Raw genomic sequence first — 25,690 nt, 5'->3', positions numbered from 1 at the left:
GTTATATCTGCTAACACATTCACACTTCCACACTGACTCGCCCCGAGGTATTGAGAGCATTGTGCATCAATGTCACTCCTGTTGAGCAAATCATGACAGGTAACGGCAGCGTCCTGAGAGACTCCATAATTCCTTGTAAGCCTGTTAAAACTGAGGAAAAACTGCAGAAGCGATGTACACTGGAGAAAGTGCACGTCTGAAGTGAATTAATGACCGCCAGAAATGACTGCAGGTCCACCTAGTGGTCAAAAGTGTAAGCGATTGAATTTTTGATACTTTGATTTGATACACTCTTTTGCGTGTATTGCTGCGTAAACATACTACAGCTCATAAATTTAGGGTTAAAAAAATTTGCATAAAAATGAATACTTCCGTTTAACAAGAAAGTCACAGCAAACAGAAGTACCTGTAATATTACATATGGCTACAGTAAGTCCAACTGTAGCCATGTTACAGATATTTCCGTTTTAAATGCTTTCGACGTTGACAATAGCCTCATCTTTTGAGCACGTGGCACTTAACTGTATATGCACATAATATGAGATCTTGGATCTATGGTTGTGGTTCGTGGAAAGGGATTTTGGTAAATATTTTATACATTTAAATTCTTACATTTCTAACACAAAACTAAAGTATGATTCTAGAACACTCGTACAATTATTATTGAACTGATAGGATTTTTGTGTGCATTTTTAGAGCCAATTAGGTCCTCTTTATTAGATATCGTTCACATCTTGGTAGAATAGGCCTAACTACTACGCAACACTGTTAGCCTTTTTTTCTGGTCTGGGAAAGTGCCCTTTTAATAGTCATGTATTTTTCTTCTTTAACTTTTGAAAGGCATTCATTTATTTTATTTTCGGCTTAGTCCCTTTAATCAGGGGTCACCACAGCGAACTGCCTGAATTAAACATATTATCATTGTTATTATTATTGGAAAATTAATATACTGTATAACATTCATTTACAGTAAAACTAATATACAGAAATTAAAATTCATTCATTTTCCTTCGGCTTAGTCCCTTTTTTCATCAGGGGTCACCACAGCAGATTGAACCGCCAACTTATCCAGCATATGTTTTACACAGCGGATGCCCTTCCAGCTGCAACCCAGTACTGGGAAACATCCATACACCCTCATTTACATACATACACTACAGCCAATTGACCCTTCGCTAAGCCCCTCCCTCCTTAGTTACTGTTGCAATGTCTGTCAAGCTTTAATGCCTGGCAGGGTTTTTACAATGTGCATGCGCCGATGTCAGGCATTGCCAGGGATATAATGTCATTTTTGGCGAACAGGTGAGATATCTAAGAAGCTAGACAAAAAAGAACTGCAGTATGCATTACAGGAGTATGTTCACAACATAATAGGCAACCGATTAGAGAATAATTCAATCAAAATTGAAGCTAGCTTAGCCTTGCCGTCTCATACGCTCACCATTCAACAACTTAGTTCATGCTCAGCAGGAGAGGTGAAATTTACAAATAATTTAATAATAACAAATGAAACCAAGATTGCTCTATTTTTAGCCAAAAAGCCTGATAGATTAATTTTTGTGCAATGAAATATAACATTGTTAACCAACAAGGAAGCACACATGAACAGTTACATAACGTTAGTTCATTCATAGACAGAACAGCCAGAAAGGGGAATGATGGATTTGTGCGGAATTAGCATCATTGACCCATAACATTGAACAGAAAGTTACATATTACTGTCTGTATGTTTGTGTGCTTTTTATAAATTAATGAAAAACAGCCGCTGACAATTTAGTTTATCCAATTCACCTAGAACACATGTCTTTGGACAGTGGGGAAAACCGGAGCACCCGAAAGAAACCTGAGCGAACGCTGGGAGAACATGCAAATTCCACACAGAAATACCAAACTTCTTGCTGTGGGGCAACAGTGCTTTCAACTGTGCCACCATGCCGCCCCAGAAATTGAAATTATTAGAGCTTTTTTCTTAAACATACAGAAGGCCATATATAGGTTTATATGTCAAGTCACCTTTATTTCTTAAGAATAAAAGCCATGGCAACATTTCAGATTATGGAAAATCATAGCATATCAAGCAGAAAACAGAGTATAGTATAATGCTGGTATAGATTAAACCTGATTCAGTTCAGTTTAATATGAATGTCAATGTTGAAGGACAATCCACAGAAGAGCATTTCCACCGATGATTATGATGATGAACAATGGCATTTTTGATTGAAATATGCTTATAATTCATCATTTTATAAGTAGATATATGAACATCAGTTGCTCCAATTGCTCCTGCTGCAAAGCCTGACTAAAAGTCAAAGCTAGAATTTTGACACGTTTGTTGTAATAGGATTTTTCTCTTTGTTTCTCTTAAGTGCTTTTTTGAGGGCATTTAAAATTACGTCTTTGTTGTTCAGAATGTTGTAGGCGGTGAGGCTGGACAGTTTCTGGAAATTTTCAGGCTCATAGGTAAGATTGAGAGTGGAGAATGGACAGAACATTCTGGTGAAGTCAACATCAAAATCTCCTTCCTTCATCTCCACTTTACCTTCTCGCCTCTTTCCTAACAACACACACACAGGCACGCACACTCTTTTAGTAGTAGTAGCAGTAGTATTTACAATCAGTAGATTATGAGGTTGATTTAATTTCACAGAAGAATCCAAATTTAAGATTAACAGTTGAATAGTTAACAGGAATATTTTAATATAAATAGAATTTATTAGATATTATAAAGACAACTTTTTTCAGTGCACACAATGAAAGTCAGTTGGGTCCTTAGTTGTTTTAGATTCCACTGAATATCAATGCAATGGAAAAAAACATTCTTTAAATATCTACTTTTTGGAGAATAAGGCCCAAATCCAATTCTATTTTTGTACCCCTACCCATTCCCTTTCCCCTTCCCCTTGGCCATTAAAACCGAGTGTGAAGGGAAAGGGCTTCAAAATTTACCCCTAAGAAATGGGAAACCACTTCAACACCTGTACACATCATCAGATGTCATTGCGATTTCATGCTTCATATGAGATCAGACGATCGCGACTGCTGTAGTTATTTCAGTTGTGTTATTTTTTTGGTATTTATCTTCTGAAAATCACTGAAGGCATGTATTATGTTATCATAACAATATAATGTGGCAATAAGATCATAACTGTTTCGTGTATTTACACATTGTCCATATTCATCTATGTAAACACACAAAAACAACATTAACATTATAGCAGACACTGTAAAAAGCTCATTCCCAGCCACTAGACTTTTCTGACAGGGTATTCGAGTGGCATCGAGTGTCAGAATGTTGTGGGACTGCTGTACAGGAGTTTGTGTCAAGAAATTTAGCAGTTTTTATTTTAGCGGGTTTTTTTAAGCATCACAGTAAAACACGAACATGTACTTGTTTGTTGTAAAAATTCCTAATAATGATAAAAATACAAATTTGTGGATCTCCTTACTTCCGGGTGCAGCTATACTGTCGTTGTAGATGGTGTATTCTGGAAAATTTGCTTAACCTTTGGTTTCGAGTGTGGTCCTGAAAAATACATTAGAAGGGCTATCTATCCCTTCCCCTTTACGGGAAAGTGCAAAATGAGGGGCAGGGGTAAAAGGAAGGACTAAGGGGTAGAATTGGGATTGGGCCTTAATGTCCATTCTCATTTAGAATGATAATCATAGAGACAACAACAATACTGTAATGATAACTTTAAGCATCCACATTTTCTTTATTATAAACGCAAGCTCTTTAAAGCAGGGTGGATTTTGATTTCATTGTTTTATTAGATCTTCAGTAAAACATTTATATATATATACACAGTGAGGTCAATAAGTATTTGATCACCCTGTGATTTTTCAATATCTCCTACTTAGAAATCATGGAGGGGTCTAGAATTTTCACCATAGGTCCTTCTCAATGTGAGAGACCGAATCTAAAAATAAAAATCCAGAAATTGCATTGTATGATTTTTAAACAATTTATTTGTAAATAAGTGTGTCAAATAAGTATTTGATCACTTGAGTCAAAAATGCTTAATATTTGGGACAGAAGCCTTTGTTAACAATTACAGAGGTCAAACGGTTCCTGTAGCTCTTCACCAGGTTTGCACACACTGCAGGAGGGATTTTAGCCCACTCCTCCATGCAGATCTACTCTAGATCTGTCAGGTTTTGGGGCTGTCGCTGGGCAACACAGAGTTTCAGCTCCCTCCAAAGATTTTCCTTTGGATTTAGGTCTGGAGACTGGCTAGGCCCTTCCAGAACCTTGATATGCTTCATACGGAGCCACTCCTTGGTTTTCATAGCTGTGTGCTTTGGGTCATTGTCATGTTGGAAGACCCAGCCACGACCCATCTTTAATGCTCTGACTGAGGGAAAAAGGTTTTTGCCCAACATTTCACCATTCATGGCCTGGTCATCCTCTCCTTTATACAGTGCAGTCCCCTGTGCAGAAAAACACCCCCAGAGCATAATGCTTCCAGCCCCCATGCTTCACTGTAGGTATGGTATTATTGGGATGATACTCATCATTCTTCTTCCTCCAAACACGACAAATGGAGTTAAGACCAAAAGGTTCTACTTTGTTTTCATCAGACCACAGCACTTTCTCCCATGACTCCTCTGGATCATCCAGATGGTCTCTGGCAAACTTCAAACATGGGTTGACTTAAGCAGAGGAACCTTCCTTGCGATGCAAGATTTTAAACCATGACGTCTTAATGTATTACTGATGGTAGCCTTGGAAACGGTGGTTCCATCTCTCTTCACGGCATTGACCAGCTCCTCCTGTGTAGTTCTGGGCTGATTCTTGACCATGCTTAGCATCATTGATACCCCACAAGGAAAGATCTTCCATGGGGCCTCAGTCCAAGGGACATTGACGGTTATTATTAGCCTCTTCCGCTTTTTGACAATTGCTCCAACGGTTGTTCTTTTTTCACCAAGCTGCTTGACAATTGTCCCGTAGCCCTTTCCAGCTTTGTGAAGGTCTATAATTTTGTCTTTTGTGTCTTTTGACAGCTCTTTGGTTTGCCCATGTTGCTACTTAGACTTTTGACTGATTGTGGAGTGCACAGGTGGCTTTTTGACTGCTAACAATCTCAAACGGGTGCTACTAAATTAAAATCATGAGCAGAGTGTAGCTGGACTATTTAAACGCAAAATAACAGGTCTTTGAGGGTAAGAAATCTGGCTGAAAAGCAAGTGATCAAATACTTATTTGACACACTAATTTACAAATAAATTGTTAAAAAATCATCCAAAGTGATTTCTGGATTTTTATTTTGAGATTTTGTCTCTGGAAGTGCAAATGCACCTATGGTGAAAATTCTAGACCCCTCCATGATTTCTAAGTAGGAGATATTGAAAAATCACAGGGTGATCAAATACTTATTGGCCTCACTGTATATACACACACATATATTTGAAACTTCTTCCATAACTTCAAACTACATCATTCCTATAGTATACAATGGTGTAGTACATTTTTAGTATATATTTTAACTATATCATTGTCACTTGGTGTGAACATGCCTGATGAACATGACAGGATGGATTAGGTGAACTCCAATGTGTTTTGATGGTACAAATGATGATGATATTAAAGGTAATGAGGGCAATACTCACCTGGAGCTTTGAACTGTTTGAATGAGACATTGATTAAGGGAAAGTGAAGCACTATGGGAACCTCTGGATTCTCTTCATCTTCAAACACATACACTTCCCTGATTGGCTCAGTCTCCAACTTTTTGAAATCGATCTTTGGAAATAGAGTCTTGTGCTCCCTGCAGTACTCCTGAGTTTCCTTTAAGATCTACAGTAATGGACACAGACATAAACAACCAAATCAAATTTGTCCTCATTATTTTTCTCATCAAAATTTGACAGGTCTTTCTGGTGACTCTCACCTTGAAGTGGTCTGAGTCCCAAGCATAGTTTAGAGAAAGAATAACATCTGCGAGTCTATTAGAGCGTAACACAGGAGGAAATCCAGATTTGAGGACAAAAGCAGAGTCCACCAGACCAAGCGTGGCATCTGCTGGTGTCAGGGAGTTCGGGAAAGCGTCTGGATGTGTGTCTGCAAAAAGTCCACTTTATAATTAAGACCATGCCTTGTGAGATTAAACTGATTCAAAGAAGGAATGGTGCTAATTAAGCTAAACTGAACTGCATAAATGATGTTCTGACCTTTCCATGCGGTGAAGTCACAGTTCTCAGTGTAGTTCCTGTGCAGTTGGAAGCCTCTCAGGAAGTTGAACACTTGGCTGATAATGGGGCGGCTGGTTAAAAAGTTGCTTAGCTTTTTTGCCAGTTCAGTCATAGGGTTGACATGAAGCGTGTTCGATGTTGATGGTTTGTTGTCCGTGTCTATTGATAATGGATTTTTTTGCATATAGATAAAACAAAATGCATATACTTAGTCTGCACACAGTTTTATGAAATGATTAGACATAGGCCTCTATTTTATTGATCTAAGCACAAAGTTTAATGTGCATGGCACAAAAGCACTAAGGGCAATATTACAATCCACTTTTGCTATTTTAAGGATGAAAAAAAAACTGCATCTGTGCATTGTCAAAAGGGGTTATGCTTTTTTTCTCAATGAGCTAAGAGTGTGTTTATAACTGAAGACAGTAATTACATTTTTAATTTCATAACTTCATTTGTTAAGTGCAAAGATTTGTTTCAAAACTATTTCTAAAAACAGGAGCAGAACCACTGATTTAGATTATCCGTGAACATGATTTCTGCAGGAGTCCTGATGTAACGAATACTACAACTCCCATGATTCCACAATGCACACTTGTTTGTTATGAATACATGCCCTCTAGCAGTGAAAATTTCATATTTTTGCATTAATATCCAAGTTTTCCTCATAAATTGCACTGCCAGAAAACAATTTAAAAGATAGAGAGAGAACGCAGAGAAGCATGGGCAGCAAATTTACAGTAAGCACTTTAGTCGGCCAATGTCAATATAAATAATTGATCATTGGAGGAACACAATTACTTACTGACCATAATGGACCATTATCTTAAATGATGGAAAGTTGCAGGCAAATTAACCCAGTCAAAGTGAATCAGTCAGTTCTTACTTTCTTAAGTCCATGTTACTTGCAGTTGAAAAAAAAAAATATTGATTGTAGTTTAAAGTTATATTAAATGCAATTAGTTGAAATTAAGAGTGCTTTTTTGACCTACTAATGTAGAAGTTACAATCTTTATGTGAAATAAATAAATAATAAATGTGTAATAAAGTGTACTGCCAACAAATGTAATGTTATCTATAGAGGCTTAAGTTACAGGCTGGTGATTATTTTTTTGTATTTTAATTAAATTTTATTCATTAAATCATAGTAGATCAATTAAATTATTTTCTCCTTCATGTGATTGTAAATCCTTGAGTTTCTGTCTTCTGTTGAACACAAAAGATTATATTTTTAAGAATGCTGGTTACTGGCTGGCACCCATTGACTTCCATCATAGGAAAAAAACTCTGGAAATCAATGGCACTAGCTACCAGCATTTGTGTTTAACAAAAGACAGAAACTCAAATTCTGATCAAGCAAAAGGTGTGTAAATGGTGAAAGAATAATTTTTTTTGGGTGAACTATCCTTTTAATAAAACAGGTGGCCTAAGAAATAAAAAGCTTCACTACCTGGTGACATTTTCTCCTGTGCTCAAACTCATTGCTTTTCTCTTACCTGTGTGGTTCACTTCTTCCCCAACCTTGCTGGCCCAGGAGGGAATCACTCCAGTCACGACAGTCCAAAGCTGAGTCAGACTCAAAGAGAAAACACTGCTCCAGATTCCTGTAAACATAACACATTCTGACTGACATTTTGAGAACAATAAGTCACTATCATTGACTTGTTATGATTTACTACTCCAAGTGCATTTACATCTATTTACCCAACAGAGAGTATATTCCAGCTTCAGGGAGTTTCTTGACCATGTGACCGAGGTAATATTCACTCCCATAGTTTTGTGCAGGTATAAAGGCGCCATACTTGGTAAATCCCACCTCATATGGAGTGAACTCACACCATTCTGACAAGAGAGCAAAGAGAAGCATGATAGAAGCCTTTAAAATGCTGATTTGTGAAGGTTTCAAACATTTTCTTGTTGAAGTCTTTGCTTCAAACCAGTGATTTGGAGAAAATACCAAAATCAAATAATATAGGCATTATGATGATGTCATACAGTTGCATCCTTGCTATCACTAGAGGGTGATAACCTCTGTGAACTTGATTTATTTCTTAGACATTGAAATTAAATTTGTGTAATAAAAAGTAGGAATTGCAGTTGATCTGATTAACTTAATGCCTCTATTGACTTGAAAATTAGACATATTATACACACAATTCATATTTAATGTTGTGTTGATTTGTTCATTTGTTGCTTTTAATAGATTACATTTTTTGTAATCATTTGAGTTTTCGATGCATTTAAACAGTTTTGAACTTTTGAAACAGTGAATTGTTTTAGGACAGTTGATTCCAGTTGTTGATTCAAAAGTTTGTTTCTCCCGTCACTAATATCTAACGTAAGCACTTTCAGCTGCTCTCAATCCAGAGAATTGATCTGTTAAGTAACAAACATAATAAACATGACCTTAATGGACCATTATCTTGCAGGACAGGAAGTGGTAGGCGATTACATAAGCCAAAGTGAATTAAAGACACTGCCCACCAGTCTCTATGATACATCCCGTCTTGCCGTTCTTCATGTTGAGAGCTGTGTAGATGGGAAGTGGGTTCTGGCCATTACACAGTGCCATCTGCTGGTCTGATAGTGTACCCAATTTTTTCTGAGGAAGAAAATAATTGTTAAATTACATTTAAACAAGATGCGAATTACAAGGGGGTTTAGAGGGGACAGACCCCGCTAATTAATATTTGTTTCCTCCTAAAGGACATCAAAACAGCATGGGGGAGGGGGGGTCAGCCATCTAACTAGTGAGAAATAGTTTGCTCTGATCTGTATCTTAAATACTAATGCTAATACTTAAAAATACATAGATAATATAAATATATATTTGACCACCCCTATGATGGATTATACCATTGTGAAAGCATAAACACATCAATCAGTCTACACCAATAGACATGGTAAGTGTTCACAAATAGGTGTTTGTTTCTACATTTAGCCTAAAAGTAAAGTAAAATTAGATGAAAAGTTTGATATACAGTAACCTCTGAAACAGCTAATCAGATGATATTGTAGGTCACAAATACACAATACACAAAATATCCCACAAAACACTGAAAACTAATGTTTCATTAAATTAAATGTCATTTAAATGAATGCATACATTTGTTTCATGAAGGATGTATTAAACAAACTAACATTACCGAAAAAGATGACCCCCCTGATAGTCAATATATAATTCGCACACTGCATTTAAATTTGATATTTTTATGCTTATAAAATGAGTTTTGCATCTGATATTAAAGACACAGAGTACCTTTCCATGGATGAGGTACTCTATAGCCAGACCCCACATGTCTATGAGAGATACAAGGTGTCCTTGTTTCTCTCGCTCCTCCATCTTCTCTTTGTAGTGCTGTAGCTGCTCAGGTGAAAATACACTAAACACACTTTTAGAGATCTCCTTTTTTACAGACTCCATAGCCACATTTAGGTCACTGTTTGACCAGTTAGCATCACTATAAAGTGAAGCCATAGTCCTGTGAGATAAGATAAAAATAATTATTCACATGACATTTATGTAATCTAAAAGCTATGATACAAAACAGATGAGAACTACTGATTTAGAGTTGCAAATGTTAATGTGTTGCCTGTATTGCTTTTTAAATTTATATTAATTTTACATTTACCAGGTAGACCCAGAAACCCCTGTGATGTAACTGACTGCATCAAGAAGTTGGAGCGTTTGCAGAGCTCTTAGGCCTCCGAATGTGGCTGTCATCGCTCTGGTCCCACCTCCAGAGCACACCACAGCAACCAGTGGGACCTGAAGAATCATCATAGATTTATATAGACACAGTAGTTTTAAATTAGTATATGCATATACAGTATATGTGACATTAATTAACTTCTTGTAACATTATGTCAGTAAATATGTTCAATACATTTATAATAACTTTTAGTGCTATTTATATTATACATAATAAATATACATGCATATATTATGTAGATACAAATTTTTGTTTTGAATTTGATTAGCCACAAATAATTGTTTGACAGTACTATTCATTTTAAATGTGATTAATTTAATTAAATTTACACATGGAAAACATGCAAACTCCACCCAGAAATAAAATAAAAATAAAATATGCATGTCAGGCCATTATCCTATTATCTGCTGAATGCCTTTATGTGAGTGTTTGTGTTCTTGCCTTGCTGGGATCTGGTGCAGAGCCGAGATTCAGAGCTTTCTGAAGAGCTTGTGAAACAACTTTTCTTCTCTTCAGCAGAAAATTCTTCTCCTCCACTGGAATATCAAATTCCAAACGCACATCCATTTCTTCATCTAAGCTTTAGAACAAAAACACATTCACATGACTCATGGAATCAGTTGAGAAAATGCTGGTAGTTCCTTGTGATTTATCTTATTTAATTATAATCAATTACACAATTAAAAGCATTCAGTTTTGATCAATAAATTGCATGCAAAAGAAGTTTATTTAAACGGTTATAGAAAAGATTGTTTACCAATCCTCTGTGTTCAGTTCTAGATGCACTTCACCCTAAAATAAATTATTACTCCAATTAGTTACTAGCTTTTCATTTTACAGTACGTTGGAAAAATGTATAGATATACAATAAAAATCTGATTTTACCAGTACGTACCTGTGCAATAGGCATGGAGAGTTTCATTTGCTGTTTGGCCGATAAAGGTTTCATAGGAACAGATGACAAAATGTCTGCAGTATTTGCATATTTCTCATCCATTTCTGCCCCAGCCTAGGAAAAAAAATGCAAACAAATAAGCAAGATTCATATTTTGTCATACGTTGCTTATTTTGTATTCCTTATTTAATTTGGTAAAAGTTGTTAAAAAAATGTTCTGAGATCATCTGTGTAATCGGTCACACACTTTTGGGGGTAAGAGACTAAACTCAGTCTCCAGATCTCTGTTGATGTAGAAGCACGTGTTCTGCAAGCAGCTTGAGTTTTCATCAGAGCTCAGGATCATACAGTCTTCCTTATATGCGCCGCGCAGTCTTAACATCATCTTGTTCTCAGCTGAGGTAAATGCAGAAAAAAATCTTAATTTTTACAACATACTTATTCCATCGCCTTTAATTGATTTTTTTTTCTAATTAGTACAAAATTTACTGTAAATTATAACTGTTGACTTAAATTACCACCAAAAACTGGTTATAATTTCAGTTATAATTGTTCAGTTGTCATTATAAAGCTTGTATATATTAATGTCACATTGTGGTTAGCTTTACACTCAAAAAAAAAATTTGCTGCTTGTTTAAACTACGCATTTAAAATGAGTTGAAACAACACAATTCTGAAGTATTGGGACAACTTTACTTTTTATGTTCAATACACTTAAGATTTTTTAAAACTATTAAGTTAATCGACTTGTGTTGGGACAACATAAATGAATTGTGTGGAACTCAGCATTTTTACAGTGTATGTAAATTTGTATGAGTAAAATTCTTGACGTCAAAGCTCAGAAATGATTGAATGTTCTTCTGTTTACCATTTGTCTTCAGATGTTTTTGCAACTTCACATCCAGTGCACAGAATGGACCTGCCTAGAAATGAGTGGGATGGAAAGAAAAAATTGCTTTTGCTTTTCTTTTAATTCAACAACGATTTTCAAATTACAGTCAGTTTTGTTTAATGGAAACTAATGGAGTTTTTATATATTTAATCTGTAAAATATAAAAATGTCCCTAGATGGAAGAAAAGTAAAAATTAATATTTTTCAAATATTTCATAGTCCTATTTCACAGTTCTTGAAAAAGAATTACAGTTTCTCAGGAGCGCTAATATTACCTTTAGATTTAAATATGTCAAAACTCTTACCATCAGTACTCCGTTAGAAAAGTATGGTATAGGCTTCTCAGAGCTGGAGAAAAAAAATAGAGAACATAAACAAAACATTTTTGCCACCTTTATAACTGTTTTTAAGTTCTTTTCCCCATAATTTTTAACAATTTTATTTTAACTCACCTCACAGTCATCTCAAACTCTACCCACAGTGCACCCCTTCTCTAGAATAAATAAAAAATAGGCCTATACTTGACATGCATTCATAGGACTATACTTGACATGCATTCATTTATTTGAAGTAATGGATACCAAAGGCTTTGACTTTAAAAACTTTTTTAAATAAAAGGAGATATTATATGTCATTTTCTAATTCCAAATTACATACAATACCTCGTCATCTGACATGAAGCATTTGGTCTGCTTTTGTCCAGGTGTGAGGTTACTGATGTCGAAAAGGATGGTGGATAAATGGTCATCTTTCGTTAATTTGTCAGCATCAAACATGTGGAATTCCAGAATGTTCTGAAAAGACAAAAATACAGTCTACTTTAGAAAAGCAAAACAACCAAATCAAATTATTATTGTGAGACAATTCTGGTCTGTAGTAATGTAAACGTGGGCTGAAGCTAAACATGTACTACTTTAGGGTTGAAGCATAAGGTACACTTGTGGATTAACAATATTTTGTTCATGAGAGTTGTGTTTTAATCCGCAGATGAGTCTGAAGCTTAAATCTCACTGCAAAACATTTTGATTTTGTGAACTAACAAACAATAAAAACTCCAAACTCCCCCAATAACGAAATCTGCAGCCATGTCTTATTAGTACAGTTAAGTTGTCTTTATGCCATTGGTGTTTTGACTCGCTGGAATCAACTGAAAAAAATGGCAGCAATAACATCAGACTGACATACCAAGGATGCATTTTTTAAATCAAAATGACAATATTAAAAACGTTAAATATTATTTTAATTTCAAAAACATTGCGGATGTAGTTACAAAAGTACATTATCTATTTGTGTAAATCAAAGCTGATCTCATTATGCCTTTAGTTCAATTTTAAAAGGATAGTTTACCCGAAAATGAACATTCTGTCATTTCATTTATTTTCTTTTTTTGAACACAAAAGAAGCTATTATGAACAATGCTTAAAAAAAAAAAAAAAAAAAAAGTAGTCATTGGCATTATTAGTATTGTGGATGTTTGTGCCTACCGGTTTTCAACATTCTTAATTTTCTTCTTTAGAAAAGTATATATATTCAATTTGTGTTGAATAGAAGAAAGATTTTCGAATTCTTTTGGAACCACATGAGGGTTAGTAAAAGGTAAGTAATTATTTTTAATTTTGGGTGATAAAGGCAAAAACAGACTGGATAAAAGTTGTACAATCTACTGTACTTTGTTACAGAAATTCACAGAAAGTATATTTTTAAGGTACTGCAATCAAATTTAGCCACTAGCTGAGAATTAAACAAGCGTTATGAGAACTGTTTTGATGGTTACATAAATGTGATGAAAGTTTGATTAAGTACAGTAATTAATCTAATTACTTCTATGTAAAATGGCTTTGTTGTCAACCAGATTACCACTATTAACCACTATTATTGAAATCAACCTTATTTGTCACGTTAGTCAAGAACAATGAGGGTGGAGAAACTTAATGTTTTACGTCATCAAGGATATTATTTAAAAATTTTTGCAATTGTCTAAAACAGTATTTCTTACCTTAATACCACTGTGCACTCTGAAATGGAAAGTTTCATTCCATTTTGGTTCATTACTATTTTTCACAGTCTTGGTGCGGTGACAGCAGGCACTGGCCGTGGGTAACTTTAACGTGACGTAGCAGTCATTTTTGGACACTGGACAGACATAGCTCAATCAATGCACACCAAGCATGATTATTACATGAAATAGGTATTCTAATCAAAGACAGCTAAATCAAGCTAAATATTTATGTTACAAAGCATATTTATCATTAGTTCTCCACAAGTCACAAAGTTTTTCAGAGGCTGATTGACAACTCACAAACATCATATGACTGACTGAATGTTCCCCTCAACACAGTGACACTGAGGTTCCAGTATGGCATCAACTCTATCTGTGAAACAAAAGTAAAATAAAAACAGATATATTTACATTTTAAAGGAAATTTTGGACAGAAACATGATTACTGATCTTAATAGAGAAGTTGTGTTGCATGGAATATATACAGTACATATGGAATATGTAAGCTTCACTCATTTAAACCTGAGGCTTAACTTCAAGACTAATGAAAATATATAAAAATGTAAATAAATAAATAAATGTATATAAATACAATTGTGTTTAATATTATTGCAAGCACTTTGGTTTTTGTACATTTCAATTTTAAGTTTGGTAAATGTTTTACTTCTGTTCTGTTTGAAAAACAAATCTGTTTTATGACCATCCAACTATGAATGAGTTAAAACAATAACATAATAAAGATGGCAATATTAATTATATTATATTCATTCTCAATAGATTCAGTTTCAATAAAAAATAACAAAATCTTTTGAACCACTTTTTAATAACCTTTTCAGCCCTTGGTTGGACATAATCTTCACAACAGGCAAAACGAACAAAAAAGCATTGTAATTAATTACAGTCAAATGTCCATGAGCTAAATAATACCTTCAGCATTGTTTTCTCCTCAGCAGGCCTGCAGTGAAGTCTCAGAACTAAATAAGAAATGAAGATTGCACCAGTCAAAGTCACATATAACAAAGAAAACCTGAGAAACTAGTTTGTCCATCCCTTTTTTCCCTGATAATACATTTGATAGTGTCTTGAGTTATAGCACTGAAGTTGGGTCCATGAAGCTTGCTTACAATAATCTCCACCCTTTATTTGCTCATCATCCATCTCTAAAATGTATTATTGTTAATGTTTTGTAGATCTGGCAGGTTGCAAAATAATTATCGTGAAATATGTTTTCAATGGCAACTTTACAGATACTTGATTGGTTTTGACTGATTAATAAAATAAATGTGATGCACTGAGGCTCATGATATGCTTTAAAACTCCTAAGATGCGGAGTGAGCAACATTTCAGAGATTACCCTTCCATGCCCGTAAATATCAGCCAAGCCCTGTTTTATTCACATGCCACATTATCGTCACTCCTGCTGATTCATGCTCTGAATGAAGAAAATTGAGCCATTATAAACTGTTTACACTGCGTTGTTTACCTGTACAGCTAACGTAGGTTGTTTTGTTCATAATATCATGCATGTGCCTGAAATTTCTACAACTTAACCCAGTTGGCACAGATGATTCCAGAAAAGACGAAAAAAACATAAAAAAGTGAAACAAAAATCTTCAAGAGGAATTAACTTTAGGAACATGAAGATGCATCTTTTTCAAATATTTACTATGCGAACATGTCTAGAAAGTCCTTGTAATCCAGGTTGAGTAGATACTATAATCCAAAAGCACAAAAAAATCACATTGATAGTCTCTAAGTTGGAGCACCATCTCCTCTTCCAGGACAGCAGACATTCAGCACAATTGACAGGGGTCTTTAAGTTAATCATGCTGCTGATGTTGTTTCAAGGATTCCCATCTTCGTTGTAGTTGTGTGGTTTTCCAATGGGCCTGTATGTTAAAAATATGAAATAACAATGTCAATACTAAGTGTACATATATTAATACAATTCTCACCATGCCATTAACATAATTTTTAATTAATTTAAATTAATACTTTCCATACTATACTTTCAATAGTTTCCATACTGTGAGATTGCTATGCTGTAAATTGCATTGTCATTGTGGCCAGGCACCTGTTTGTTTACAGCAATTGTTTAAAATATCATATACAGTGAGTAAATAAAGTCAAAAAACAAAACTGAAAATTATGTCACAATTTACTCTCCCTTCATTTGTTCCAAACCTGTTTGTTTTCCCATCTTCTGTTAAACTCAAAAGAATATATTTTGTAGAAAGCTGGAAACCTGTAACCATTGACTTCCATAGTGCATAATGCGTATCATTGTTTTTCCTACTATATAAGTAAACAGTTAGAGGTTTTGAGCTTTCTTTAAAATATGGCATTTAGTGTTCAACAAAAGAAAGAAACTTACGAAAGTTTGAAACCACATGTGCCTGAGTGAATAGTACAATTTATTTTGGGAGTGAACTGTCCCTTTAAGAACAACTCCAAATCAATGTTTAATATTTTCAAGTTGAAATCAATAAGGCAGGCTTGTGTTTTACATAATTAGTTTTATAGTAATTGAATAAGGCTAACGTTACTGTAAAACTGACAACCGGTAACTAGCCAGAGTAATGTCTGTAATTAATGTTTTTTTATACGAAAATGAGAATATACAATCACAGTATATTAAAAAAAAGAGATTAAAGAGGCAAAAAGAACACATGTCTGTAATTAACCTTAAAGTGTTATGTACAACATTATGACGGAGCGGCTAGCTAACGTAATACCCATGCTTTTCGTTTTATGTCAGGAATTACTGAGACTTGCACTTGGTTAAACTTAAACACGATTTAATAAATACAGAATTCACTACTCACCATAACTTTGATGATGGAAAATCGCCTGAATATGATGTTTCGGAGGAGCTACGCTGGAATTTAAATCTGATCCAACAAACGACTCTCACGCGCATGCGTACACGCGCTTTTTGCGGCAAAGTTTGTTTGCCAAACTCCAAATACTATTTCACTTCTGTTGAATAACTGGCTGGGCAAAATTTAATATGTTTGGTGAATATGTATTTGTAATTTTAACTTCAGACCACCAGCTAAAATTAATAAAGTGTTTGTTTTTTTGTTTGGGGCTAATTATTGTGAAGTCATTTGTTGAGTCAATATTTAATTATTAGTGTCCACAATTATTTTTTTACAGTATATTTTTGTTTTATATAATCTAATAATAAAATAATTAATGCAAAAATATGATCAGATAAAAAAACGTATTAGAAATTTGGTTAAATAAAGTTAGATTAACAAACTTTGCTAAAAATTAATTATGAAAATAAATAATCAACTGAAGACAATATTTATGTATGTTTTCATTTTTATTATTGTTTTAGGATCTAAACCTTATGATAATAATAATAATTATCATGATATCTGCTTACCCTAACTGCTTTTAATCAAATTTAACTGAAAGTGTTAATGTTTCTGTATTACACCTTTTGTTTAGATCACACAATATTTATTTGTTTATAATGTAAAAATGACAAAATATGTAAAAGAGAAGCAACAGAGAAGAACTCCTCTACTGCTCTAATTGACTTTCTGCTGATCAAGTGTTGTTTACATTTAAATGACTCCAATATTCTGTCACCACGGCAACCTGAGTTTACACTGGAAATCAACACATCTCTCTGAATCTGATCACTTGAGCTCTTTCAACTCTCCAGTTTGACAAGTTTCTTCAGATTTGTCTGATTTGGAAAGTTGATATTCATGGAGCAGCGGCGCCTCAGACGAACCAGGAGTCTTCCAGCACACCTGAAGGACTTCCTGCTGGAGGGTGTCCCATCTGTTCAGGATCCTGCAGCTGTGATCAGGTTGGATCACACTTACAGCTGTGTCTCTTCCCCAGGTCTGGAGGAGCGTCACCTGAAGAACGCGGCTGTCCTTCCCCACATCCTTCCATCATCCCCAGTGTCTTCAGTGGATGTGGGAAAGCAGGAGGAGCCACTCTCTATCCACGGCTACAGCGTTCAGGCCTACCAGGACATCTACTGCTCTGTGGTCGAGCCCTTGATCAAGAGTCGTCCCTACAGCCTTCAGCTGGGCCTGGAGATCAAGCAGCGGCTGTGGGAGGCGCTCAGGTGTCCTGTGATGGAGGAGACGGTGCAGGCTGATGGACGAATCCTCATTACAGAACGCAGATGTGGACCCGGGCCAAACAGCATCGCTCCTCGATTCCATGTGGACATCAGTGGAGAGCCACTGCCTAAGAAGGCCAGAAGAAAGAGGGCCAGACGCTGAGTCTTCACAGTGTCCCAAACCACACTGCAGGCCTGCGTATGTATATATGTATATAGTGTACATAGTTGTAGAGCAAGTTCACAGTAAGTTTCCTTTTGCATGTTTTGTTTCATCAATTGGTTGTTTTTATTGATTCTTGGTGTTGTTGACTTGAAGTTCTTGGTTTGCTCGTTGGTCTTCAGGATGTTTCAGGTGGTTTTATGCGCGGTTGTCGAGGTTTTCTGAGCAGTTGTTCTCGTGTTGCTGGTCGGTCGCTGGACTCTTCTTAGAGTTTCGATGCGTTTGGTGATTTGCGGTGTCTGTTAGGTTAGGGTAGGTTAGGTTAGGGTCCCTCACGTGGTTTGCAGCTTGACGTGCTGTGAGGGCTTGTGTGCATCAGTGATGCTGAGAGCTTCGCCACTGGTACTTCACAGATACCGGCAGGGTCACCCATAGTGGACTGGTCTCAGTGGAGATGCCCGACTAAGACAAACCAGCTGATTCTGGACAGCAGATTTACATCAGAATCACCTGAAGATGTGGAAGTCGCAGGATTCGTGGAAGCAACCATTCTGAATAAATGAATCAATTAATAAATTGGTTAATTAATACATATAAAAGAGGCTGCAATTCTTTTCTTTTTCCACTATTATGTTGATTTTTATCAAGTTATAATTAATAAATAAAAGTAACAATTCTGCAAATATTATTAACCTTTTAACCTGATTTTCAAAACAATCCAAAACAAATTGCACTATGAAAACTATAATAAAACTATAATATAATAAGCCAAAATAATATTAATCATAATAATAAAAACATACAATAAATAACAAATATTTTAATAATTTATTCAAGTTTTTGATTGAATAATATTTACAATTATGTTATAAATATAAATTTTAATTATTTATACGCTGTAAAAATTGAATAAATATAATAATTTATTTAAATAAATTTAAATATAAATGACTCCCCAAACTATATTTTCTAGTGACTGGTCACATCTGAATTAAATTGTAGCAACAGCCTGTCAACATTGGCTCAATGAGAAACAATGTGTTGAGCCAATAAAAAACCATCAAGTCTGCCCAATCATGTTAATGGCCCAATTGAATATTTTAAATTGTGTGTAGCAAACTTCTTTGGTTTCACCTAATTTAAAATTGTATATTGGTAAATTGTATATTGGTAAACATTGCTAAAGCAACTTTACTGAATTGTTTATTCCTCGTTGTCCAAAAAGAAAATGAATAATAGAATTTACAAAATAATGATGCACTAAATACTGCCACGTTTCATTATTTATTTTTATTGAAGAGACACTATTGTAAAAGTACTTTAGAATAACAAATACATTACACATTTTAACAAAGTATACCTTATAAAGTCATGCATTTTATTTCTCCTAATATTGACCTTATTCTTCAAGGCGGAAGTGCCCTCGTTTTTGCGATTGTTTTAAAACATCCGATTTAATGCCCTATGGGAGAAATGACTAGGAATAATAAACTGTGGAAAATAGACAAACTACTTGCTCTACAAACTAGTGTGTTTTTGACTCTACAGACAAAGCATAATAATATAATAAGAAAATATCAGTTTGCAACATCAAGCATCATAACAAACAGTTTTTAATGTCTAAAAATCAATGGAAGTGAATGAGAGCAGAAATCTCCAGACAAAAAGATTCAAATGGCTGTGCCTGCTCGTACATGAGGAATAAGGTCAATACATAGAGCTGAAGTATATTTGATATTTATTCCAAATACTTTATCTGCAAAAATGAAAAAAAAAAAAAAAACTGCATAAAATGTAAGTATTTTTGTGAGGTTACTTTAACCATTGTTTAGTGTTGTCACCTGAATACTTTCATTCTACAAAAGGTAATCTGAACTTATGAAATCACATTTTTAATGGTTAAACCCATTCATTAACATTAAACATCTAATATATTTTCATAGGAAAATGAATGGTTCATTCCGCTGTGGCGCCCCCTGATAAACAAGAGAATAAGCTGCAGGAAAATTAATGAATGAATATTAAAATGTCAAAAACACCATCAAATCTAAACAATGGGTTACTTTACCCAGTTGACACATGACTCCAAAACAGGAAAAAAAAACTCACAAAAGTTTCAGGAAAAGTGCAAAATAAATCTTCAAGAGGAACTTCAAGCACATAAAGCTGCATCTGTTTTAAATATTTACCATGTAAACCTATTTAGTGATTGTATTCCAGGTTGAGTGGATACTATAATCCAAAAGCACAAAAGATGCATTGATAAAGTCTCCTATTGTCAAACACCATCTCCTCTTCCAGGACAGCAGACATTCAGCACAGTTGACAGGGCTCTTAAAGTTCATGCTGCTGCTGCTACTGCTTACTGTTTCAAGGATTCCCATCTTCATTGTAGTTGTGTGGTTTTCCAATGGCCCTGTATGTTAAAAATATAACATAGCAATGTCAATATTACGTCTATATCAAATACATATTCAAATGTCACCATAATACTGTGTTATTTTCAAAAACACTATTCCTGTTGGATCAGAAAATGCTATTTTAGAATGACAGAATGTGGATGTTCACATAATTAATAGCATAGTTAGTAACAGTAAAGTAATTAATACTTTCCATACTGTGAGAATGCCATGTGGTAAATTGCACATTTATATGTAAAATGTCACTTTGGCCAGGCACCTGTTTGTTTACAGCAATGGTTCTAAATATGATTTACAGTGAGTAAATAACGTCAGAAGACAAAAAACAGGTTATCTTTCACACAAAACTGAAAATTCTGTCATAATTTACTCTCCCTTCACTTATTCCAAACCTGTTTTTCTTTCTATCTTCTGTAAATAATATATTTTAAAGAAAGCTGGAAACCTGTAACCATTGACTTCCATAGTCTTTGTTTTTCCTACCATGGAAATAAATGGTTACAGGTTTCAGCTTTCTTCAAAATATGGCATTTAGTGTTCAACAGAAGAAAGAAACTTACAAAAGTAAGAAACCACATGTGCCTGAGTAAATAGTACAATTTGATTTGGGAGTGAACTGTCCCTTTAAGAACTCCAAATCAATGTTTAATATTTTCAAGTTGAAATCAATAAGGCAGGCTTGTGTTTTACATAATATTTTGTTTTATAGAAAATAAATAAGGCTACAGTAGAACTGACAACCGGTAACATATAATTAGCCAGAACAATGTATGCAAGTTAATTAACGTTAAAGTGCTAATGTTATGTACAACATTATGACGGAGCGGCTAGCTAACTGTTAACGTAATACCCATGCTATTTGTTTTATGTCAGGAATTACTGAGACTTGCATTTGACTAAACTTAAAAACGATTTAATAAATACAGAATTCACTACTCACCATAACTTTGAGGAAGGAAAATCGCCTGAATATGATGTTTCGGAGTTCTGCCATTGCTGCGCTGGAATTTAGATCTGATCCAACAAACGACTCTCACGCGCATGCGTACACGCGCTGTTTGCTGCAAGGTTTGTTCGCCAAACTCCAATACTATTTCACTTCTGTTTGATAAACAGGCAAAGCACAGTTTTATGTTTGGTGATTATATATTTGTAATTTTTACTTCAGACCATCCGCTAAAATAAACAATGTGGATATTTTTTTTCGTTTGGGGCTTATTATTGTGAAGTCATTTGTTGAGTCAATATTTAATTGTCAGTGTCCACAGTTATTTTATTTACAGGGTAATTTTGTTTTATATAATCTAATAATAAAATAATGAATGCAAAAATATGATCAGATAAAAAAAAAATAAATTTGAAAATTGGTTAAATAAACTTAGATTGCAACAAAATTTGATAAAAAAATTAATTATGAAAATAAATAAATAGCTAAATAAAGACAATATTTTATGTTTGTTTTCTTTTTATTATTGTTTTGGGATCTAGACCCAGTTATAATAAAATAATAATAATAATAATAATAATAATAATAATAATAATAATAATAATTATCTGGATATCTGCTTACCCTAACTGATTTTAATCAAATTTAACTGAAAGTGTTAATGTTTCTGTATTACACCTTTTGTTTAGTTCACACTATATTTACTTGTTTATACTGTAAAAATGACAAACTATGTAAAAGAGAAGCAACAGAGAAGAACTCCTCTACTGCTCTAATTGACTTTCTGCTGATCAAGTGTTGTTTACATTTAAATGACTCCAATATTCTGTCACCACGGCAACCTGAGTTTACACTGGAAATCAACACATCTCTCTGAATCTGATCACTTGAGCTCTTTCAACTCTCCAGCTTGACAAGTTTCTTCAGATTTGTCTGATTTGGAAAGTTGATATTCATGGAGCAGCGGCGCCTCAGACGAACCAGGAGTCTTCCAGCACACCTGAAGGACTTCCTGCTGGAGGGTGTCCCATCTATTCAGGATCCTGCAGCTGTGATCAGGTTGGATCACACTTACAGCTGTGTCTCTTCCCCAGGTCTGGAGGAGCGTCACCTGAAGAACGCGGCTGTCCTTCCCCACATCCGTCCAGCATCCTCAGTGCCTTCAGTGGACGTGGGACAGCAGGAGGAGCCACTCTCTATCCACGGCTACAGCGTTCAGGCCTACCAGGACATCTACTGCTCTGTGGTCGAGCCCATGATTAAGAGTCGTCCCTACAGCCTTCAGCTGGGCCTGGAGATCAAGCAGCGGCTGTGGGAGGCGCTCAGGTGTCCTGTGATGGAGGAGACGGTGCAGGCTGATGGACGAATCCTGATTACAGAACGCAGATGTGGACCCGGGCCAAACAGCATCGCTCCTCGATTCCATGTGGACATCAGTGGAGAGCCACTGCCTAAGAAGGCCAGAAGAAAGAGGGCCAGACGCTGAGTCTTCACAGTGTCCCAAACCACACTGCAGGCCTGCGTATGTATATATGTATATAGTGTACATAGTTGTAGAGCAAGTTCACAGTAAGTTTCCTTTTGCATGTTTTGTTTCATCAATTGGTTGTTTTTATTGATTCTTGGTGTTGTTGACTTGAAGTTCTTGGTTTGCTCGGTGGTCTTCAGGATGTTTCAGGTGGTTTTCTGCGCGGTTGTCGAGGTTTTCTGAGCAGGTGTTCTCGTGTTGCTGGTCGGTCGCTGGACTCTTCTTAGAGTTTCGATGCGTTTGGTGATTTGCGGTGTCTGTTAGGTTAGGGTAGGTTAGGTTAGGGTCCCTCACGTGGTTTGCAGCTTGACGTGCTGTGAGGGCTTGTGTGCATCAGTGATGCTGAGAGCTTCGCCACTGGTACTTCACAGATACCGGCAGGGTCACCCATAGTGGACTGGTCTCAGCGGAGATGCCCGACTAAGACAAACCAGCTGATTCTGGACAGCAGATTTACATCAGAATCACCTGAAGATGTGGAAGTCGCAGGATTCGTGGAAGCAACCATTCTGAATAAATGAATCAATTAATAAATTTGTTATTTAATACAAATAAAAGAGGCTGCAATTCTTTTCTTTTTTCTCTATTATGTTGATTTTTATCAAGTTATAATTAATAAATAAAAGTAACAATTCTGGAATTATTATTAACCTTTTAACCTGATTTTCAAAACAATCCAAAACAAACTGCACTATGAAAACTATAATAAAACTATAATATAATAAGCCATAATAATGTTAATTTTAATAATAAAAAACATACAATAAATAACACATATTTTAATAATTTATTCAAGTTTTTGATTGAATAATTTTTACAATTATGTTATAAATATAAATTCTAATTATTTATATGCTGTAAAAAATGAATAAATATAATAATTTATTTAAATAAATTTAAATATAAATGTCTCCCCAAACTATATTTTCTAGTGACTGGTCACATCTGAATTCAATTGTAGCAACAGCCTGTCAACATTGGCTCAATGAGAAACAATGTGTTGAGCCAATTAAAAAACCATCAAGTCTGCCCAATCATGTTAATGGCCCAAATGAATATTTTAAATTGTGTGTAGCAAACTTCTTTGGTTTCACCTAATTTAAAATTGTATATTGGTAAATTGTATATTGGTAAACATTGCTAAAGCAACTTTACTGAATTGTTTATTCCTCGTTGTCCAAAAAGAAAATGAATAATAGAATTTACAAAATAATGATGCACTAAATACTGCCACGTTTCATTATTTATTTTTATTGAAGAGACACTATTGTAAAAGTACTTTAGAATTACAAATACATTACACATTTTAACAAAGTATACCTTATAAAGTCATGCATTTTATTTCTCCTAATATTGACCTTATTCTTCAAGGCGGAAGTGCCCTCGTTTTTGCGATTGTTTTAGAACATCCGATTCAGTGCCCTATGGGAGAAATGACTAGGAATAATAAACACTGGAAAATAGACAAACTACTTCCTCTACAAACTAGTGTGTTTTTGACTCTACAGACAAAGCAGAATAATATAATAAGAAAATATCAGTTTGCAACATCAAGCATCATAACAAACAGTTTTTAATGTCTAAAAATCAATGGAAGTGAACGAGAGCAGAAATCTCCAGACAAAAAGATTCAAATGGCTGTGCCTGCTCGTACATGAGGAATAAGGTCAATACATAGAGCTGAAGTATATTTGATATATATTCCAAATACTTTATCTGCAAAAATGAAAAAAAAAAAAAACTGCATAAAATGTAAGTATTTTTGTGAGGTTACTTTAACCATTGTTTAGTGTTGTCACCTGAATACTTTCATTCTACAAAAGGTAATCTGAACTTATGAAATCACATTTTTAGTGGTTAAACCCATTCATTAACATTAAACATCTAATATATTTTCATAGGAAAATGAATGGTTCATTCCGCTGTGGCGCCCCCTGATAAACAAGAGAATAAGCTGCAGGAAAATTAATAAATGAATATTAAAATCTTAAAAACACCATCAAATCTAAACAATGAGTTACTTTACCCAGTTAACACAGATGACTCCAAAACAGGAAAAAAAAACTCACAAAAGTTTCAAGAAAAGTTCAAAATAAATCTTCAAGAGGAACTTCAAGCACATAAAGCTGCATCTGTTTTAAATATTCACCATGTAAACCTATTTAGTGATTGTATTCCAGGTTGAGTAGATTCTATAATCCAAAAGCACAAAAGATGCATTGATAAAGTCTCCTATTGTCAAACACCATCTCCTCTTCCAGGACAGCAGACATTCAGCACAGTTGACAGGGCTCTTAAAGTTCATGCTGCTGCTGCTACTGCTTACTGTTTCAAGGATTCCCATCTTCATTGTAGTTGTGTGGTTTTCCAATGGCCCTGTATGTTAAAAATATAACATAGCAATGTCAATATTAAGTCTATATCAAATACATATTCAAATGTCACCATAATACTGTGTTATTTTCAAAAACACTATTCCTGTTGGATCAGAAAATGCTATTTTAGAATGACAGAATGTGGATGTTCACATAATTAATAGCATAGTAAGTAACAGTAAAGTAATTAATACTTTCCATACTGTGAGAATGCCATGTGGTAAATTGCACATTTATATGTAAAATGTCACTTTGGCCAGGCACCTGTTTGTTTACAGCAATGGTTCTAAATATCATTTACAGTGAGTAAATAACGTCAGAAGACAAAAAACAGGTTATCTTTCACACAAAACTGAAAATTCTGTCATAATTTACTCTCCCTTCACTTATTCCAAACCTGTTTTTCTTTCTATCTTCTGTAAATAATATATTTTAAAGAAAGCTGGAAACCTGTAACCATTGACTTCCATAGTC

The 25,690-nt window shown here is 34.8% G+C and overlaps 1 protein-coding gene across 7 annotated transcripts; it reads right to left on the bottom strand.

The window, feature by feature from the left end:
- Positions 1–1,994: 1,994 nt before the first annotated feature.
- Positions 1,995–21,410, bottom strand: pla2g4f.2 (phospholipase A2, group IVF, tandem duplicate 2). Of its 7 annotated transcripts, none has more exons than XM_073928459.1 (22): positions 21,308–21,410; positions 20,137–20,363; positions 14,619–14,665; positions 13,992–14,064; positions 13,689–13,825; positions 12,355–12,486; positions 12,145–12,185; positions 11,998–12,040; positions 11,669–11,723; positions 11,048–11,196; positions 10,801–10,914; positions 10,663–10,697; positions 10,347–10,485; positions 9,825–9,961; positions 9,452–9,674; positions 8,677–8,794; positions 7,897–8,034; positions 7,689–7,796; positions 6,172–6,351; positions 5,892–6,061; positions 5,611–5,797; positions 1,995–2,554 (listed from the first exon to the last, which is right to left on the bottom strand). In XM_073928459.1, the coding sequence occupies exons 3-22, from the start codon at positions 14,625–14,627 to the stop codon at positions 2,313–2,315; spliced, it is 2,430 nt and encodes an 809-aa protein (XP_073784560.1). In that variant the 5' UTR covers positions 14,628–14,665; positions 20,137–20,363; positions 21,308–21,410; the 3' UTR covers positions 1,995–2,312. The 7 variants fall into 7 exon arrangements, with proteins under 7 accessions (XP_073784560.1, XP_073784561.1, XP_021328790.2 ...); XM_073928460.1 differs by having other exon boundaries at positions 20,314–20,363; XM_021473115.3 differs by lacking the exons at positions 20,137–20,363; positions 21,308–21,410 and adding exons at positions 15,175–15,580; positions 16,517–16,611.
- Positions 21,411–25,690: the final 4,280 nt, after the last annotated feature.

Source organism: Danio rerio, chromosome 17 (genome assembly GCF_049306965.1).
Source record: "Danio rerio strain Tuebingen ecotype United States chromosome 17, GRCz12tu, whole genome shotgun sequence".
NCBI lineage: Eukaryota > Metazoa > Chordata > Actinopteri > Cypriniformes > Danionidae > Danio > Danio rerio.
This window is presented reverse-complemented; position numbering and strand designations above follow the sequence as displayed.

Bases quoted from the DNA above. Each gene is read 5' to 3' on its own strand.
- pla2g4f.2 (XM_021473115.3), bottom strand. From the start codon at position 15,283: ATGTTTTTTTCGTCTTTTCTGGAATCATCTGTGCCAACTGGGTTAAGT. The intron at 9,675-9,824 runs GTAAATGTAAAA...CTTATCTCACAG, and splicing joins GGGGTTTCTGGGTCTACCTG to GACTATGGCTTCACTTTATA. The intron at 2,555-5,610 runs GTGAGTATTGCC...GTGTGTTGTTAG, and splicing joins CAAACAGTTCAAAGCTCCAG to GAAAGAGGCGAGAAGGTAAA.